The 19832-nt window shown below is 37.2% G+C and overlaps 1 protein-coding gene across 4 annotated transcripts in view; it reads right to left on the bottom strand.

Moving 5' to 3' along the window:
- ULK4 (unc-51 like kinase 4) overlaps positions 1-19832 on the bottom strand; it is a 636813-nt gene that overhangs the window by 418565 nt on the left and 198416 nt on the right. For all 4 annotated transcript variants that reach the window (XM_027872479.1, XM_027872481.1, XM_027872482.1 and 1 more), the window contains 2 exons: positions 8847-8898; positions 8649-8743 (listed from right to left, as the gene is read on the bottom strand). In XM_027872479.1, coding sequence (XP_027728280.1) covers positions 8649-8743; positions 8847-8898 — 147 coding nt within the window. The remainder of the gene's footprint in view (positions 1-8648; positions 8744-8846; positions 8899-19832) is intronic.

Raw genomic sequence — 19832 nt, 5'->3', positions numbered from 1 at the left:
TAGGGAGGTGAGAGACATCCTGAATTTGGAAAGTGGAAAATACACACATAACTATATCCATAAAAACCTAGCTTACCTGAACAAGACTTCATATTCAATATTCTACCTAACTCCTGGCCCCTGCCAAAATATATCACTAATGCTATTAACAGATAATGGATCATGGACCAAGAAAATAAAAGAACCAAACTCTAAGGAATGAAGATAGCAACATGAAATGAAGTGCTAGCATGTATAATGGAATTCAACATAAGTAGAAAGAAAAAGACAAATCTTTGAAGGACAGAAAAATAACTCATTTTAAAATCAGTACAAGAAAAGCCCAAACCCCTCCCCCCATCCCTCTGGTCACTGCCTTGTTGTGGCAGAGGGGCTTGTATAGCTCAATGAAACGATAGGCTATGCCAGACAGAGTTACCCAAAATGGACAGGTCATAGGGGATTAGAATGCTAAAGGAGAAATTCAACAGATAATTGGAATAACAGGAAAGTTTGGCCTTGGAATACAAAATGAAGCAGACTGAGAGTTTTGTCGAGATGACTCACTGGTCATAACAAACACTGTTTTTCAACATCCCAAAAGGTAACTGTACACATGGACCTCAGCAGAGAGTCAATATCAAAATCAGATTGATTCTATACTTAACAGCCCAAGGTGGAGAAGCTCTAAATAGTCGGTTAAAACAAGACTGGAACTGACTGTGGATCAGAGCATGAGCTTATTATGGCAAAATTCAGACTTAAATTGAAGAAAGTAGGGAAGCCAGAGTGAATAGGTATGATCTAAATAACATCCCTCATGAATAATGAAATGGAAGTGATGAATAGACAGAGGTTCACAACAGTGCACAAGAGGCAGCAACCAAAAACATTACAAAGAAAAAGAAGAGCAAGAAAGCAAAATGGCTGCCTGATGAGACTTTACAAATAGCTGAGGAAAGAAGGAAAGGGAAAGGAAAAGGAGAAAGGGAAAGATGTGCACAACTGAGTAAAGAATTCCAGAGAACAGCAAAGAGAGATAAGTAGGTTTTCTTTAATAAATACAAAGAAATAGAAGAAAAAAATAGAATGGGAAAGACAAGAGATCTTTTCAAGAAAATCAGAAATACCAAGGGAAATTTTAATGCAAAAATGGGCAAGATAAAAGACATAAATGGTAGAAATTTAATATAAGCAGACGAGATTAAGACGTGGCAAGAATACACAGAAGAACTATACAAGAAAGAGCTTAACATCACCAATAACCACAATGGCACAGTTTCTGACCTAAAGTCAGATATGCTGGAGAATGAAATCAAGTGAGCCTTAGGAAGCATTGCTAACAATAAGGCTGGTGCAGGTGACAGAATTCCAACTGAGCTATGCTGTTAAAGTGCTGAATTCAATATGTCAGCTATCTGGAAAACTCAACAATGGCCACTGGATTGGAAAAGATTACTTTATGTCCCAATCCTAAAGAAGAGCAATGTTCAAATTACCAAACAATTGCACTCATTTCACATGCCAGCAAGGTTATGGTTAAGAATCTGCAACTTAGGCTTCAGCACTATGTGAACTGAGAATTACCAGAAGGGCAGGCTGTTTTTTCAAAGAGGCACAGGAACCAGAGACCAAATTGCCAACATTTGCTATATTGCTGAGAAAGCAAGGGAGTTCCAAAAAAAATCTACTTCTGCTTCATTGACTATGCTTAAAGCCTTTGATTGCGTGGATCACAATAAAATGAGGCAAGTCCTCAAAGAGATGGGAGTACCACATCATCTTACTTGTCTCCTGAGGAACCTATATGTGGTCCACAAAGTAACAGTGAGAACCAAATGTGGAACAACTAATTGGTTTAAGATTGGAAAAGGAGTACAACAAGACTGCACAATGTTACCTTATTTATTAAACTTACATGCAGAGTACATCATGTGAAATGTCAGGATGGATAAATCAAAAGCTGGAATTAAGATTGCCAAGAGAAATATCAACAATCTCAGATATGCAGACGATACTATTTTGATAGCAGAAAGTGAAGAAGAATGAGGAAGATTCTTGACAAGGGTTAAAAAGGAGAGTGTAAAAGCTAACTTTCTGTTTCCCATCAAAAAAAAAAAATCAAAAATCTGGGCAACTGGTCCCATCACTTCCTGGCAAATACAGGGAGAAGAAATGGAAGCAGTGTCAGATTTTATCTTCTTAGGCTCAAAGATCACTGATAATGGTGACTGCAGCCATGAAATTAAAAGATGCTCGTTCCTTGGAAGGAAAGCTATGGCAAATCTGAACAGCATACTAAAAAGTAGGGATATCACCTTGCCAACGGAGGTCCATATAGTCAAAGCTATAGTTTTACCATTAATAATGTATGGCTGTCAACTGGACTATAAGGAAAGCTGAGCACCACAGAATTGATGCTTTCGAATTGTGGTACTGGAGAAGACTTTTGAGAGTCCCCTGGACAGCAAGGAGACCAAACCAGTTAAAACTTAAAGAAATTAATTCAGGCTATTCACTGGAATACTGAAATACTGAAAATATTGAAGCTTAAGTATTTTGGCCACATAATGAGAAGATGGGACTCATTAGAAGAGACCCTGATGTTGGGAAAAATTTAAAGCAAAAGGAAAAGGGGACAGTGGAGGGTGAGGTGGACAGATAGTATCATGGAAACAACAAACATGAACCTGGACAAACTTCAAAAGACAATGGAGGATAGAAGGGCCTGGTGTGCTACAGTCACAAAGAGTCAGACACAACTGAACAAGTGAACAACAAGCAACAAGAAAAGCAATGAGCAAAAGAGTACAGGGTTGGGAATCTAAAGGGTAAGGTTCTTCCACTAACGACCTGGGTAATTTTGAGCATGCCATTTAAACATTTTGGGCCTAAATTTCCCTAGCCATCAAATGATAAAGTTGGACTATGCCTCTCTATGGTTCCATTTTGACCTAAAATTCTGTCTTTATGACGCAAAATTATGTAAATGTCAACAAGAACATGGAAAACAGACATACAATTTAGTCTTCTATGACAATGTCAATACCTCATGACTTTTACCACACAGATATACTTTTTTTAATGTAGGGATAAGGATAGACAGGAGAGGGAGAGGAATTATATGCACAGAATTATGCTGTGAAAGTGTTAACCTATAACTGTCAGAAAGGAAAACACTTGAGAAAACTCTTTGCCAATGACCAACAAACTTTTAATTGATTTTTCAGCCCTAAACCTAAGACTGAGTCTACCATGTATATAGAACAGTAAACAATACAATTTTAACTAACCTTGCCAAAATGACATTTTTAAAAATTTTACACTCAGTAGTCACTTAAATTTTTTTATCACCTCAGTGGGATAAATTATTATGAGGAAGTAAAACTAATTAATTCTACTACTCCTCTACCTATAACTTTGATGTTACTATATATGACAAATAATGTAAAAATAATGAGAAGTACTTCCAAAAGGACCAACACAGAAAATACACAAAACAGGTAAATCGGTACTGAATTGTAAACTGCCAAAGTCTGATACAAGATATCATTTATCATCTTCAGGGATGGGGAACCTGTGGCCTCTAAGTCCTCAACTGTGGCCACCTGTGGCCTCTAGGCTGCAGGTTCCTCACCCCTGAACTAGGTCTTCTATTTATGATTAAGACTTTGCTTATCTACCACATAACTCCCCAGGTAGCTACAGACAGACAAAATTAAAAGAGACAACAAGAGCAAGTGTTTCCCAATTGCAGGGGATCTAGGTGAGGGTGAAGCAGGGGCCTGGCTGTGGAGCCCTGGGATTACAGCTCATCTGGAACGGTGAGGCTGGTGAGGGTGACAAACCCTCTCTGCTTAGCTCAGACTCCTGAGACTTGGAAAGTTCTAAAACCTTGCAGTGTGAACCCCAGAACTCATCTCTCACAAAGCTCTTCAAGAGCCTAGTGGTCACATTCCTGACTTCTATCCTGATCCAATTCCTGATCCACCTTACACTTTTGACACTGCCTCTCCCTCCAGCACTATTACTTTTTTACATGAAAATTTTTATCTCTTTTTTAAATTACATGTAAAAACCGCTTTAACCTTTGGTTTTTTTTTTTAATTTTGAGTTCCAAATTTTCATTCCTTCCTTTCCCTCTCCCCTCATTAAGACAGTAAGCAATTAGATATGGATTATACATATGCCGTCATGCAAAACATATTGGTCATATTGCAAAAGAAAACACAGACCCCCAAAAATAAGAAGAAAAAGAAAAAAAAAGTTTAAAAAACCATGCTTCAATCTACATTCAGACTCCATCAGTTCCTTCTCTGGTAGAGGATTTTCATCATAAATCCTTCAGAATTGTCTTGGATCATGGTATTGCTGAGAATAGTTAAGTCATTCACAGTGGATCACTGTATAGTACTGCTGTTACTGTGTACAATGTTTTCCTGGTTCTGCTCATTTCACTTTGCACCAGTTCACCATAAGTCTTTCCAGCAGCCCTATTACTTACATGCAGAGTTCTAGTTCAATTGTGTTTCTATTTTCCATCTGTATAAGAATTCAGGTGTTTCCCTCCTCCCACTCCCTCAAAAATACCAGGAACGGTTGAATCATCACCTGCTAGGTTGCAGCAACAGTATTTGGGACAAGGGTTGGGCAGGAATAAAAAGCAAAGTATGATAACAAATTTTAATCATTTCTCAAACTTTTTTGTTTTTAGTTTGTCAATTTGTAGAGCTATAGGAAAGATCCAAGACAGCTGAGCAATGTATCTTCCAGTGCTTGTGTCCTTGTGCAAATTCACAAAGAGAAGGCTCTTATGTTAACCATGAACTAAGAAAGCTGAGGTCAACAGAAAAGAAAAAAAAATCCATTTAAAAATCTGAAGAATAATAATACCAAAAAAAAACTGGTTTGGAAATCAGAAGACTCAGGTTCCTGATTCATGGTGTCTTAAGTAGAAGCACCCTCATCTATAAGTAATGTATAAAGAGGTTGTGTTTAGATTGGCACAATTCAAATAACCAAACGTCAACTGGGACAATTTATCAAATCATGAAACATAGCTTAAATAAATGAGTTTGACTTCTGAAACAGCTATTAATCATGTCTTAAAATATAAAATTTTCATGTCACAAAGAAAATGTTTACACTATATGACAAGACTCAGATACATCACCTACCACAGTCCTGTCCTTCTAATGCCTTCTTTTAAATAATGATAAAGTTCTTCTGAGTTTCTTTTGAGACTATTAATAATACTGATGGAATCATTTTAGAAAAGTCTCCTCCAATTGCTATGACCTGAATTTGACAAAAATAAATGTCCACAATATACCCAGTTCTAACCAATTTAGTTTTGATAATCAATCTACTCAGTGTTTCCTAGTACCAGGTGCCCAATTTCAAAACCTACAAAAGGATGAGATTTTTATTATGTCCCTAACATAAGCAGAGGTTACGTTCAAAAAGGTTCTTTCTAAGGTGCTTATTCAAAATTTGGCTGCATTTCCCCATGGAAACAACATTAATACAGGGTGTCTGTCAACAAAAGCCGATATAATTGTTAATATAGACCCGAAATGTGGTACTGACTCTGCCCCTAATTAGGTGCATGACTTTGGGCAAATCACTTAATTGTGTGGGCCTCAGTATCTTGATTTATAAAGGAAGGGGTGAGCAGGTAGTTAGACTAGAATAAATTCAGTTCTAGAAATAATTATTAAGCACCTTCTATTTGCAGAGCATAGGATTAGTGCCCTGATTACTGCCCTCATGGAATTTTAAATCGTGATTGTCACTAAAGTAATATCCAACTCCAAAATCCTGTGATCTATCATCCATGATCGATCTACCAAAAGCACTACAGAACACAGGCATCAAGCTTCTATAATCTATAATTCAATAATATAACGAAGTTTAGAATTCCAACTTAGAAGGCCAAAACACATCTCTTCCCACTGCAGTGGGAGTTAGGCCTCTCTCAGTTTCAAACCACTGACAATAGATCCCATGGTAAAGGACTATGCAATAGGGTGGTGGTAAGGAAACAGAAGGGAAGATGTGGAGGACTGTTGGGAGTTCAGAGGCAAAGAGCTGCAGTGGGCTGGGACCCCGAAAGTCATTTTTCAGTCCTATCTGGCTTGCTAGTTACAATCTTTTTTTTTTTCCCCACAAGCTACAAGAATTGAACTGTGTCCCTTTCTCTTGCCTATTGCTTCACCCACCATCTCTGTCCAACCTGAGCCTAGAGAACTAAATTATGGGGTTCTTAGTGATAATATGAAAAGGTAAAATAGATGCCCCCCCAAATTCTTTCTGTTGTTCTGCTTGCCCTCACCAAGAGGACCTTACATTTAAAGACATTCAATTTGATGACAAAATTCAAATCCATGTATATATGTTAATAGTAGACCTTTACAAAGAAAAAACTGAAGTGAAATGAAGCTGTGTATAAGAGGAAATTCAGGTTCAGGCCTGGTCTGTCCATACCACCAGTGCTCAGGTGAGCGCTGAATGACAAAGAGTAAAACAGAGAGAAGAAATAGGCCTTGTGAGGGAAAACTGCAAGAGGAAACTGAGGCTGAGAACTGGAGGCCAGGCCTGAGACTGATCAAGGAAGGGTAGACATTTGTGTGTAAGGGGTACATATAAGTCAAGCATATATAAAATTGGGGACTGTCTACAAATTAATAAACATTTCAACAACATATAAAAAAGATTCTATCCCTCTGCAGACTGTGAAACTAAAAACATGGTATAAGGAAATATTCAAAGGTAGACTGATTGTCAAAAACCCAATTGTTCAGGAGTAGGTGATAAATACATCAGTTTTTGGACTTAGTTAATTTTTCAGCTGCTGCAAAAATATATTTTGGATGGATTAATTTGTCCAACTCTTCTAATGTGGAAATCATCTTTTTTTTTTCTTTAAACTAATAGCCTTCCTAGAAAAATTTTTCACTAAAAAACAAAACAAAACAAAACAAAACCAGTCTGATACTTTTCACTGTTCTTTAGAACACACAAATTGTTACCAGTTTTATATAATTAAACTATCCTGAAATCTGGGAGCAATCTGAGAGAAGCACTTCTGGTCAATATGAAGGATATCTTTCTGTATAATGAGTATTTCTTTGGGTCCTTTAATATGGTTAACTTTAACTTTTGAAATGGTGCTTACTACATTCCTATATCCACTAGGGTGTATTTATATTCATGGATGCCAGTCATGCTCCCAAAGAGGTAATTAGACGATATTCCATGAGTTAAAGCATTCTAAAAATATTTTGTATGCATCATGTAAGATGAAGCAACAGTTTTCTCCACAATAATGCAGGCTGTATATCAAATAATTAGTATGCCAGAGTCTCTTCATCTGGTAATAAACTAATTAAGCTTCAAGTTAAATGGAAGACAGTTACTGAAAGATCTTCCAACTTAACTCATTAAATTCAGGACATTTTTCATTATGGAAGCAGATTTAAGATGATAACTGGGCAACTAAAGATTCACTGGAAGAAAGAAGAAAAGATTGTTATGGAAATGATCAAGGAAGGCTGGTGATAATTTTCCATATTTCAAAAATAACTCTTTCTAATTACAAAAATGGGGTTAGGCATTGGACTCTGCTTTCACCGGCAGAAGGAAATGCTGGGTGAAGAACGGCCTTCTACCAACGTACAGTTATCAGTGTATCTTTTCTTTCCAAAATCAGTCTTTGAGAGATTCCTTGGTGCCCTAAACCCTTACATGACATTCTCAGGGTCAAAGAGCCAGCATGCATCAGAAAAGGACCCTGATCTCAGGTCTTCCTGTAGGGGAGGCCTACTCTCTATCCACTATACCTGTCATGAAAATAATTAAATAAACTTGGGAAGAGAAGTCTACTTGATAATACTCTCAATGTATAAATTTATATGCTACTTTAAGGATTACTATGAGCTTTCTTCATTTTAAAACCTCACATGGACAGCAATGAAAATGTCACAACTTCTATTTTGAAGAAGTTAAACCCAAGGCCCAGGGAAGGGCAGTGACATATCTCAACAAGGCGACAGTTTGAAGAAAAGTAAAGAGAAGTAACTAATAAGGACGTACCAGACAAAGGAAAGGGAGGCGGCAGAGCTGAAAATAAAAACTGACCTAAGCCATGGATGCAACTTAAATCTAATCTGGATGCAAAAGGTTCCAAGTCAAAAGCCATCTCACTTGATATCTTCCATTTCCCCTGGTTCTATAGAACTCACTGAAACTAGACAGAGAAACAGAAAAGCTGAAGAAGCCCAAGGTATTCTCCTGGTGCCTAGCATCAGCCATTCTGGCAGAAGCTCTTCTCTTCACAGGCTTTATGGAGGGAAGCAAGCTGTAAGAGATGGCCCAGGAAGAAAGATTCTGTGAGGTGCCTGAAGCGAGGAACGCGTCTTACTCACTGTTACCTCACCTAGGACCCAGTAGTACCTAGTCCCAGCAGCAGGGATTCAACGAATATTTGTGGAATTAAATCCAAAAGTTCTATCATGAGCTCCAGCATGACCCTGAACACACTAGAACATTTATTATTTATTATTTATGAACAACACTCACTTATAATTGCATTACTTGGAAGTCCTACACTATGAGGAACTTACTCAACAAACAGACTACAGACTCTTTAAAAAATTGTCAGAACTGACCGTGGAGCGAAAATGCATCAGCAAGGCTGGATGCTGTGTTACTGCTTCAAAAGCTAATAAAGTAATCTTGATCAACTCTTCTGATGCTGTTGGACCTGGAAATAAAATGATCATTACATGGCTTTGCTATTATGACACAAAACACAATGTCAAAATACTTTAAATGAAGAGGTAAAAATGCCCTCATGAAATACTGACCTATGGCTCCATCTATATTGGTCTCTCCTGAGTCTATGGACTTAATATGGTTCTGAAAAAAAAGAAAAGTTGAAATAAACATGGCTTCCAAAATACAAATGATTATTGCTATGCGTAAAGAACCACTGATCTTCCTTATAAAACAATTCACTGTCAACATTAAGTACTATCTATATAGCTAAACATTTAGATCAATACTGCTATATTATCTAAGACCATTTAAACACATATATACACATACATACACACATGTATGTATGCATACATGTATGTATGTATACGCGCGTGTGTGTGTGTGTGTGTGTACACACACATTTATGCGTACTATCCAGGACCATTATACATACATATACACACATGCATATATACAATATTACAGTAGACTGTCTGAGTACAAGTTAAATAAAAAGCTGAAAAAAAAAACTCAAAAGTAACAAATGGAAGAATATATTACATAATATAAAATAATTATAAAATACATAATATAAAATCTATATAATATAAAAATATTACATAATAGGAAATATATACTATAAAATAATATAATACTACATAATATAAATATATAATATACAAATCTAACTTACTGATTAGCCATTAATCTATGTAGTGTATGACTCCACTTATTCATAGAGAAGTCAGACTTCCAGCCACCAGAACTCCCCAGTACATACAGAGAGCTATGAATCTCTAAGTTAAGGGAATATGCAGATGAGCAGAAGTCACAAATGAAGATTAAAGCCGCTACACCCAAAGAAACAACATCAGGTAGAAGTGAGAATACATTTAAGACTTCATTTCTCAAAATCAGTCCATTCAGTCAGACAATGTTTATTGAATGCCCTCCATAAGAAGACTTGTGTACTAAGTGCTATAAGGAGATTTTTTTTTTAAAAGTCAATCATGGATGTGGGAGTGGATAAGATAAAAACATGATACATAAACAGAAATCATAAACTTCAAAACTAATGAGGCTGGAGAGAATGCTGAACATGTGCCCCAAAAGACGCAGAAACCAATGCACAAGAGGCTGAGTACAGGCAGGCTATCCTACTCGAGGAAGCTGTGAGTTTTAAGTTTCAAAGGAGGAAGGGAAATGTCATGGCAGTGAACTGTAGAAGTCATCCTAGGTTTGGGAATCAGAGGCAGGAATTACAAATAAAAGTTTGTTTGAATGGAAGGTGTTCCAAAACAAAAGGCTAACAAACGACAACAGTTGTATGGAAGTTGTGATTATGTTTAACAGGAAGAAAGGATCAGCAGGATTTGGGAAGGATGCACACCAAAGGGAGGGAGGTAGGGCTGACTGTAGGACAGGAGGTGTAGAAAACCAGGAAGGCTGTTTCAACCATGCCCTTGACAATAAATAGCCTGAGAAGCCAATACATTAGCTGCCATCTGACGCTCTCTTCATTTTCACTGGATCATCAAAAAATAGAGGAAAAACAAAGGACAATCCCTGGCATTCCTACAAGGAAGTTTCCAAAAGGAAGGAGATACAGTGACTATTCCCACCAGCTTAAGAGGAGCTTCCACAGTGACACAGTATTACGCCCCAGGTACCAAAATATTCTTCAATGGCCCCACTGAGAAGCTGGGAGGATGAAATATTAATGATTTGGGATGAGTAAATGCTAAACTGTTCTTCCTAATGTTCCTCTGTCCTTTAATTTATTTCCACTCTTCTGATTTCACTTTTATGCCAGGATGTGACTTTCATAAGTGATACAAAGGACACGCTACTGATTTCTAGTTGCCAATAAGGGAGCAATCCTCTCCACAATTGGTTTTACCATTCATTATATTTCACTAAGTTAAGGTTTAGGGGCTCAGAGAAGATTATGCTGTAAATAATGCAGGGAGTTTATGCATGATGTTTTCAGGCCTTGTTTTTTTCTGATTTGACAAACTAATCACTGATAAAGCAGTCATTAAATGTAATGGACTAAAACAATCATTGATCCAACAGAGAAAGCACATTTTTCATGATCACATGGTGATACTCTGAGTCATTTTGTAGTTCAATTTATTTCTTCTTCCAAATAAGTTTATTTATCCTAATGCACACCATACCAGCACAGTGGATACAATACAGTGCATATGTTGGAGTCAGGAAGGCTTGGATTTAACACATACAGCTGTGGGTACCTAGACAGGTCACAAGGACTGGGAGGCACAAATAGCTGTCAGAGGGAATAAGTCTCGACAGACACTGGAATCTTGGCATACTGCCCGCAGTATATGCTGCTGGGATGTAGGGCAGAGAGTGATTTACAAGTTTTTCCTCATATTCCTAGCATCTAGTACAGTGTCTTGGACAAAGTAGATGCTTAATAAATTCTGAGAACCCAATGGTTACAGATGGCATGTTTACTTTAGGGGTGGTCAAGATTTTTCAACCAGTTTTTCTCACGCTGAAGCTAGTGCCTGGCTATGTATCTGCTACTTTTGCCACATTCCCTACTTTTCCTATCCTGCTATATCAGTCAAGAGAAGGCAGAAAGCTCTGGAACATTCCTGAACCTAGAGCTTCAACCACACTTTTAGGTTTCAATTACCTCTTTAATCCCTATTGATAGCTGCTGGTGCTGTGTCTAACTGTGCTCACGAGTTCCAAAATGGTGGGGCATTACATGCACCATTCACTGGGACAGCTACAATAGCTTCTATCAGCCTCCCTGCTTTGGAGCCAAATAGTTCAGGAAAAACCATTTTGTCACATGCAGTCAGGGCCAGGCCACAGCTAAATTGTGAAGCCAGTGAAACTTCCCCTAGGCATCTGATGACCTCATGACTCCCTGGGACCTCACTGTAAAAGTTCACACACATCTGCTCTCCCTGGGCTGCACACTCTGCCCTAGACCCAACTGTCTCCTCCTCATCAGAACATATTCTCCACTAGCCTTCATACAAGAAAGCATCTGATGAATTAATTCACACTGAAGTATCAATTCCTAATACAGCGCTACTATATCGATCATAACAAAAATATGATAATAACCCAATTTGGGTAGCTCACTGAAGGTTCACAGAATGCTTTCTTCACATCTTTGGGAGGTAGGTAATCAAAGCAGTCGTCTTTCCATTTTACAAAGAGGAAGCCACGTGACTTACTCAGCATCCTCGAGCTGGTAAGTACAGAAGTCAGGACTCAGACACAGGACTTTTAACTGGCTTCAAGACCAGAGCTTTAGAAAATTAAGTGAGAGTAAAACTTCTAGCCTCCCTGGAAGGCTTCTGGGAGTAGGCAGTATGCCTCAGCCTATATACCAAGCAGACTGTGCATGCAACCTGCCTAGCTCTGCTGCGGCTATTACTCCAGTGGTAAAGGAAACAGACATATTAACAATAGCTAACATTCACATAGGTTCAAGTTTGACAAGTGCTCCCTTCACAACAAACCCATGAGGTGGGCACTATAAGTACCATCCTACCCATTTCACAGATGAGGAAACTGAGACTTGCAGAGTTTAGTGACTTGCTCAGTATCCTATAACCAGGAAATGTCAGTGCTGGGAAAAAAAGTGAGGTCTCCCCAGAGTTCAAGTCCAGCAGCAGAGTTTTCACGAAACCACACACCCCGCCTCCAGATAAGCTGGTACTTTTCACTCCTCATCTATTTATCATCTGTATGCATGTTTGATATCCCCTTATTTCACTGCAGGCTCCTTGTAGTCAAGGATCATGACATATCTATGTCTGTATCTTCCCAAGGTCCTAGCATAGGGCACTGTGCATGGGAGATGCTCAACAGATATTTGCTGAAAAAAGAAAGTGATTCATTAAAGATTAGAAAAAAAAAGAAAGATTGACACTACCTGCCCCAATAAATAGGGTATTCTCTTTACTTCACCAGTAATCAAAACCTATAGCAACAGTAGCACTTGGGGATAGCATTTCAATTGTTGCAGTTGATAATAATTACTTACATTTATAATCATCATTTATAAGGATATATCATGTGACTTGCATCTATTAAAGTTATAAGAAATGCTTTTTTCTCTTTTTATTTAAAAATTAGTCTCATTAAAGCTAGGAATGCCATTTTTCCTCAAAATGTAAATAATGCTGAATTTTTATGGTGGGTCCAAGTAAAAACCACAAGCTGATTTTCCATCAGCCATCACCTGCTTGTGAACTAATCAAAACAGAAGATGAAGTGCAAAATATCCAAAGTGGTCTTCTCCAGCTCATTAATCAAGCAACTCTGTGAAAAGATCAGTCATGATGAACACAATGTAATACAGCATTATGTCCCCAAAATATGTCCACAAAGTCAAAATCTCTTGTTATCCAACGTGACCTAATTCAAGACCCTGAGAACTAGACTTACCCACATCACACACCTTCTAATATTTTACTGTGCGGTTGTCGATTAAATGCAACTAAATAGACATTTATTAAGTACCTACTATGTGCCAAGCACAGTGCTAGGTACTGAGAATGCAAAGACTAAAAATAAAAAGGTAAGTTCAAGGAGCTGCCATTCCACAAGGCACTAGTGAAATGAATGTACTCTGAAGAAACAGAAAATGTGCATCCTTAGGGGATCTGTAATGGTTCTGCACAGATGACAGGATCCTAGCTGGTGCAGTGCAGATGTGGGAGAAGACTTTTGGAGGGCAAAGAGGCAGAAGACAGAGCACTGGGCTCAGGGAACTGCCATCACTGGGCTGGTCTGGCTGGAATGAGCAGTGCGTGAAGAGGAACAAGGGGATATTTTAAACAACAAGCAGAGGAGTGTATATTCCATCCTAAAGGCAATAGGATGTTGGGCCCTGCAGTATGAGCGACTCATCTTTGGAGGGCTAAAAGAAGGGACACAGAGAGCCAAGCATCTGACCTGAGAGCCTTTGGTTGGAGGGGAACGCTTATAAGGATTATCACAAAAAAAAAGAAGCCATGTTGGAAGCATAATTCCTGTTCCTCCTGCCCTACCCTCAGGGCTTGGTAAGAGCAGTTGAAGAGGGATGATTCATGGTTATCTTTTTTTAATCATTTTAAACCATTTTTATTTTGTTAAATATTTCCTAATTATATTTTTAAAATATATAACCATATATATGTATATATATATATATATGTATATAATTAATTTTGAGTTCCAAATTCTCTCTCTCTCTCCATCCCTGTCCCCCTTCCTTGAAAAGGCAAGTGCACAGAATGTCAGGTCTGGAGTCAGACTCCTCTTCCTGAGTTCAAATCTGGCCTCAAACACTTATTAGCTGTGTGACCCTGGGCAATTCACTTAACCTTCCTTGCCTCAGTTTCCTTGTCTGTAAAATGAGCTGGAGAAGGAAATAGCAAACCACTCCAGTGTCTTTGCCAAGAAAATCCAAGAGAAAGGGGTCACAAAGAGTCAGACATGACTGAACTGACCAAACAACAACAAATACACGTGAAGTCACGTAAAACATATTTCCATATTAGAAATGGTGCAAAAGAAAACACCAGGTAAAACAATAAAAACAAAGAAAGTTTAAAAAATGCATCAATCTGCATTCAGAGTTCATTGGTTCTCTCTCTGGAGGTAGACAGCACTTTTTATCATAGGTCCTTTAGAACAGTCTCAGATCACTGTTTTGATCCGAGTAGTCAAGTCTTTCACAACATCTCTGCAATATTGCTGTTGCTGTTACCATGCACATGTTCTCCTGGTTCTGCTTACGTCACTTCGCATCAGTTCATATAAGTCGTCCCAAGTTTTTCTGAAACCATCCTGCTCATTATTTCTTATACTATAATAGTATCCTATCACAACCCTATATAACTTGTTCAGCCATTCCTCAACTGATGGGCATCCCCTCACTTTCCAATTCTTTGCCACCACAAAAAGAGCTACTATAAATATTTTTGTACAAATAGCCCTTTTTCTCTTTTCTTTGATCTCTTTGGGATACAGACCTAGCAGTGGTATTGCTGAGTCAAAAGGTATGCATAGTTTTATAACCCTTTTGGCATAGTTCCAAATTGTTCTCCAGAATGGTTGAATTAGTTCATAACTACAGTAACAATGTATTACTGTCCCTTTTTCCACATCTCCTCTAGCATTTCTCATTTTCCTTTTCAGTAATTTTAGCCAATCTGATAGGTGTGTGGTGGTATCTCTGAGTTCTTTGAATTTGCATTTTTCTAATCAATAGTGATTTAAAGCACTTTTTATGTGACTATGGATAGTTTTTATTTCTTCTTCTGACAATTGCCTGTTTATATCATTTGACTATTTATCAACTGGGAAATATATTTTTATAAATTTGGCTTACTTCCCTATATACTTGAGAAACGAGGACTTTATCAGAGAAATTTGCTGTAAAATTTTCCCCTAGTTTCTTGTTTTCCTTCTATTTTGGCTGCATTAGTTTTGTTTGTGAAAAAGCTTTTTAATTTTATGAATTCAAAATTATCTGTTTTACTTCTTATAATCCTCTCTATTTCATGTTTGGTGATAAACTCTTCTCTTATCCATAGATCTGACAGGTACATTTTTCTATGCTCTCCTAATTTGCTTATCATATGATATGTTGATCTATGCCCAGTTTTTGCCAAACTGTTTGCTAGTTTTCCCAGCAACTTTTGTCAAGTGTTGAGTTCTAACTCCAAAAGCTTGGATGTTTGGGTTTATCAAACACTAGATTACTATGGTCATTTACTACTGTGTATTGTGTAACTAATCTATTCCTCTGGACCACCATTCTATTTCTTAGTCAGTAACAGATTGTTTTGATGATTCCTTCTTTGCAATACACTTTGAGATCTAGTACTGGTAGGCCTCCTTCCTTAACATTTTTTTCCATTGATTTCCCTGATATTCTTGACCTTTTGTTCTTCCACATGAATTTTGTTACTATTTTTTCTAGCTCTATAAAATAGTTCTTTGACAGTTTGATTAGCATTGCATTGTCTGCAGTTACTAGAAATGGAATTTCTCTTTCTATGTCTTCCTGTTGGCTTTTGTTGGTAGTGCATAGCAATGCTGATGATTTATGTGGGCTTATTTTATACCTTGCAACTTTGCTGAAATTGGTAATTATTTTAACTAGTTTTTAGTTTGTTCTCTAGGATTCCCTAAGTATACCATCATATTATCCACAGAAAGTGATAGTTGAGTTTTCTCACTGCCTAATTTTATTCCTTTAATTTCTTTTTCCTGTCTTATTGCTAGAGCTAGTATTTCTAGTACAATATTGAATTAACAGTAGTGATAACAGACATCCTTGCTTCACTCCTGATTTTACTGAGAAGGCTTCAAGTTTATCCCCATTACAGATTATGAACTGGTCTGAAGCCCAAAAAGCCTTCTTGGAAGAGCTCAGGAAGGATTTTAAAAGTCAAATAATAGAGGTAGAAGAAAAATTGAGAAAAGAAATAAGAGGTGTGTAAGAGAGAGTCAACAGGATAAAAATTAACTGTAGAAAACAAGTCCTTAAAAAATACAATTGGCCAAATGGAAAAAAGCACACTGAAGAAAACAACTCCTTAAAAAGCAGAATTGGCCAAACAGAAAAGAAGACACAAAAACTCAGTGAGGAGAAGAACTTCTTAAAAAATAAAATGGGCCAAATGGAAAAGGAGGTACAAAATGTAATAGAAGAAAACAATTTGTTAAAAATTAGAATTGGGCAAGTGGAAGCTAATGCCTCTATGAGAGAGTGAGAATCAGTCAAACAGAAACAAATGAATGAAAAAATAAATGAAAACGTAAAATACCTCATTGGTAAAACAACTGACCTGGAAAATTGATCCAGGAGAGACAATTTAAAAATTATTAGTCTACCTGAAAATCACAATGAAAAAAAGAGCCTGGACAGTATCTTTCTGGAAATTATAAAGGAAAACTGCTCTTAAGTCCTAGAACCAGAGGGTAAAATAGCCATAGAAAAAATCCACCAATCTCCTCTCCCAAATTGAAAATGCCAAGGAATATAGTAGCCAAATTCCAAAATTACCAGGTCAAAGAGAAAATACTGCAAGCAGTCAGAAAGAAACAATTTAAATATCATGGAACCACAGGCAGGATTACACAGGACCTTGCAGCTTCTACATTAAAAGGCTGTAGGGCGTGGAATATGATATTCTGTAAGGCAAAGGAGCTTGGATTACAGCCAAGGATCAACTACTCAGCGAAAATGAGAATAATCTTTCAGGGAAGGAGATGGACATTCAACGAAATAGGGGACTTCCAAACACTCCTGATAAAAAGTTTATCCCCATTACAGATATTACTTGCCCTTAATTTTACATAGATAATACTCTTTATACACTTCAAGGAAAGTTCCTTTTATTCCTATCCTCTCCAGTGTTTTTAATAGGAATGAGTGTTGTATTTTGTCAAAAGCTTTTTTGTAGCTATCGAGATAATCACATGATTTCTGCTGGTTTTGTTATTTATGTGGCAAGTTACGCTGATGATAGTCTCCTAATACATTGACTGAACTGAACTCTAGAGAACATAGGAATAAAGGGAAATTTCTTACATGTAATCCCTTATATCTGATATATTATATAGTTCCTTATATACATTATATCTTTTCCTTATATGTAGCATAATCAATACTACTCTCCAGGGCCCCTTCTCCCTTGGGAGAAGAAATGATATTGTTCCCTATGGTCCCTGATCTAGAAGTGATATTGCCCCTCAGGACTTCCACTCCCTCTTGACCAAAAGTGCTCCTCTCTGCCCTTGAACTATGATCCAGAAGTGAGTATAAGCAAAGGAGCTGCCAAACAGTCTGGTCCTGTATTCAGTACTAACACAGGGGTCCTCTGCAATCTCCTTCTGACCAGCTGCAAGGTCCACTTACTGTCTCCGGCTTGAGAGCCCCCAAAGCCACTGCTGCTTCTGCTACCACCCCCTAGTCCCACCACCAGCTCTGGGCCAGCCTTTCCCCTCATGTCACTGATCTCTCTTTCTGACCTCCCATGTGGTCTTGGGTTAGAAGAATGTCTCACTCTGACCTTCCGTTGGCTCTACCACTCCAGAATTTACTTTGAGGTATTATTTTAAAGTTGTTTGGAGGGAAATGTTTGGAGAGCTCAGCTAAGTTCTGCCATCTTGGCTCCACCCCTGGAAATCCATGGTTACATCCCAATTACTGTTATACTTCTCTACATAGTATCCACAGTAGGTACAAGCTACATTAAAAAAAAATTATCTACTTTTTAAGGAATCAATCAATCAATAAACAAGTACAAATTTAGTACCCACTAGTGCTAAACACTATAGTAGGAGCAGGGGATATCAAGGCAAAAGGGAAAACAACTCCTGCCCTCAAGGAGTTTATAGTCTAAACTGGTATATAAATATAAATAGATGTACAGATTAATAATATATGATATACAATATATACAGATTAATATAAATGGTGTTATATTATGTTACATCATATATCATTATATTATAATATTACAAAAGAATGGCAGTTGAGGAACTAGATAGATAACTATTCTATGATCTCATGAGCTAGAATGCTTTCAATTTATCAGAGTGGGTGTATTATACCCTAATACCTGATCAGGTATTAAAATTACTTACTTCTTTTATATTTAGTCTGGATATTTCTACCACAATTGATAGAATTTTAAGAATTTGCTTTTCATTCCTCCAGAAAAGAGGAAAAAAAAATAAATTTCTTCTAAGGGCTAAAAAAAAAAATAAACAGCACACTCCATCTGTCCCCTAGGCTTAAGAGGAATGGGAATGGAGTGGATGAGAAAACCAATTCAAAAGCATTATTGTTATAATCAACTATGTAATAAAAAAAAAGTCAATTACTAGAAAAACAAATAAATGATGTTTGCCAAAGGTAAAGTTAATTCCTCCCCTTTAAACAAATGGCAGGAACAAAAAATGTCAAGCATCCACTTATTACACATATGTATTCCCTATTCCAAACTGTTATAAAAATGAGAAATATCATACATTAAGGTTACAACCATGAAAGTCTTACGACAGTAGCCGAACAGTGGATAAAGGTACAGCAAAAAAAAGTCCTGGCTCTTCTCAACTTAAAAACATGGGAACACATAAAGGTTTGGTGAAAATATTTCAAATATATTATTAATTTATCAAGCCATCCCTTTATTTAAATTTTGGTTCATTCCAACATTTTCCTTCCAGATTTTTCAAACATGAGGCAAACAGCCCAAACATCCTCCAAAATTGGTAACAAGAATTGTGTGAATCACCATAAGTCACTGGCAGTCGGGTCCCCAGATTCAATCATGGTAGCAAAAGTCATTATAGATTCCAAGAAAACTGGAACTAGGAAGGCCCTTGGGGATGATCTAGTCCCAATTTCTCATTTAACAGAAAAGTTACATTTCAGAGTGAAGTGATTTGATAAAGGTAGATGGTAAAGTAAGAATCAGAATCCAGGTTTCCTGATTTTGTAGACAAGTGTCTCCATACCACTCAGTAGATTTCTATGTGACAGCCATGTCAAAATTATCTCCAAGTTACAAATAAAAGACACTCCCTGAGATTCCAAATAAGAAAGTTTCTAAAAGGTTGTAGTTTCATGCAAATGCAAAGAAGTTTAATTTGTCATTCTGGAGAAATGCAATGATAAGAAAATGCAAAATACAGAATCATTTAAACTACATTCCTTGAATACACAGATTCTTTACAGTTAATGACCTATATGGTACATTTATACTTCAAAACACTCTCCCTTCTCCCTGAAGTGTAACTTCGCAAAACAGCCCTTTCTCCTTTGTGAGTGACAATCCTTTTTACAGTCTGAACTAACAATACAAAGGCAAATTACTACCTTATTTTAAATACAGAGATTCATGGCATTTTTGAAAGTTTGTATTGTTAATATCAAAGAAAGACTGCAGATGCTGAAGGTGACAAATGTCTTAGTTATATGGCTCAGCATTTCATCAACTAAAAAGAAGGGAACTGTAACTGACAAGGAGAAAAAGATAACATAATTGCCGAGATGTGCACTTTTATACCAAGAAGTAATAATCCACTGAACCAAA

Source organism: Vombatus ursinus, unplaced genomic scaffold, assembly GCF_900497805.2.
Source record: "Vombatus ursinus unplaced genomic scaffold, bare-nosed wombat genome assembly UNPS02014799.1, whole genome shotgun sequence".
Taxonomy (NCBI): domain Eukaryota; kingdom Metazoa; phylum Chordata; class Mammalia; order Diprotodontia; family Vombatidae; genus Vombatus; species Vombatus ursinus.
Note: the sequence above shows the minus strand (reverse complement) of the source record. Positions and strands in the feature narration are given on the sequence as shown.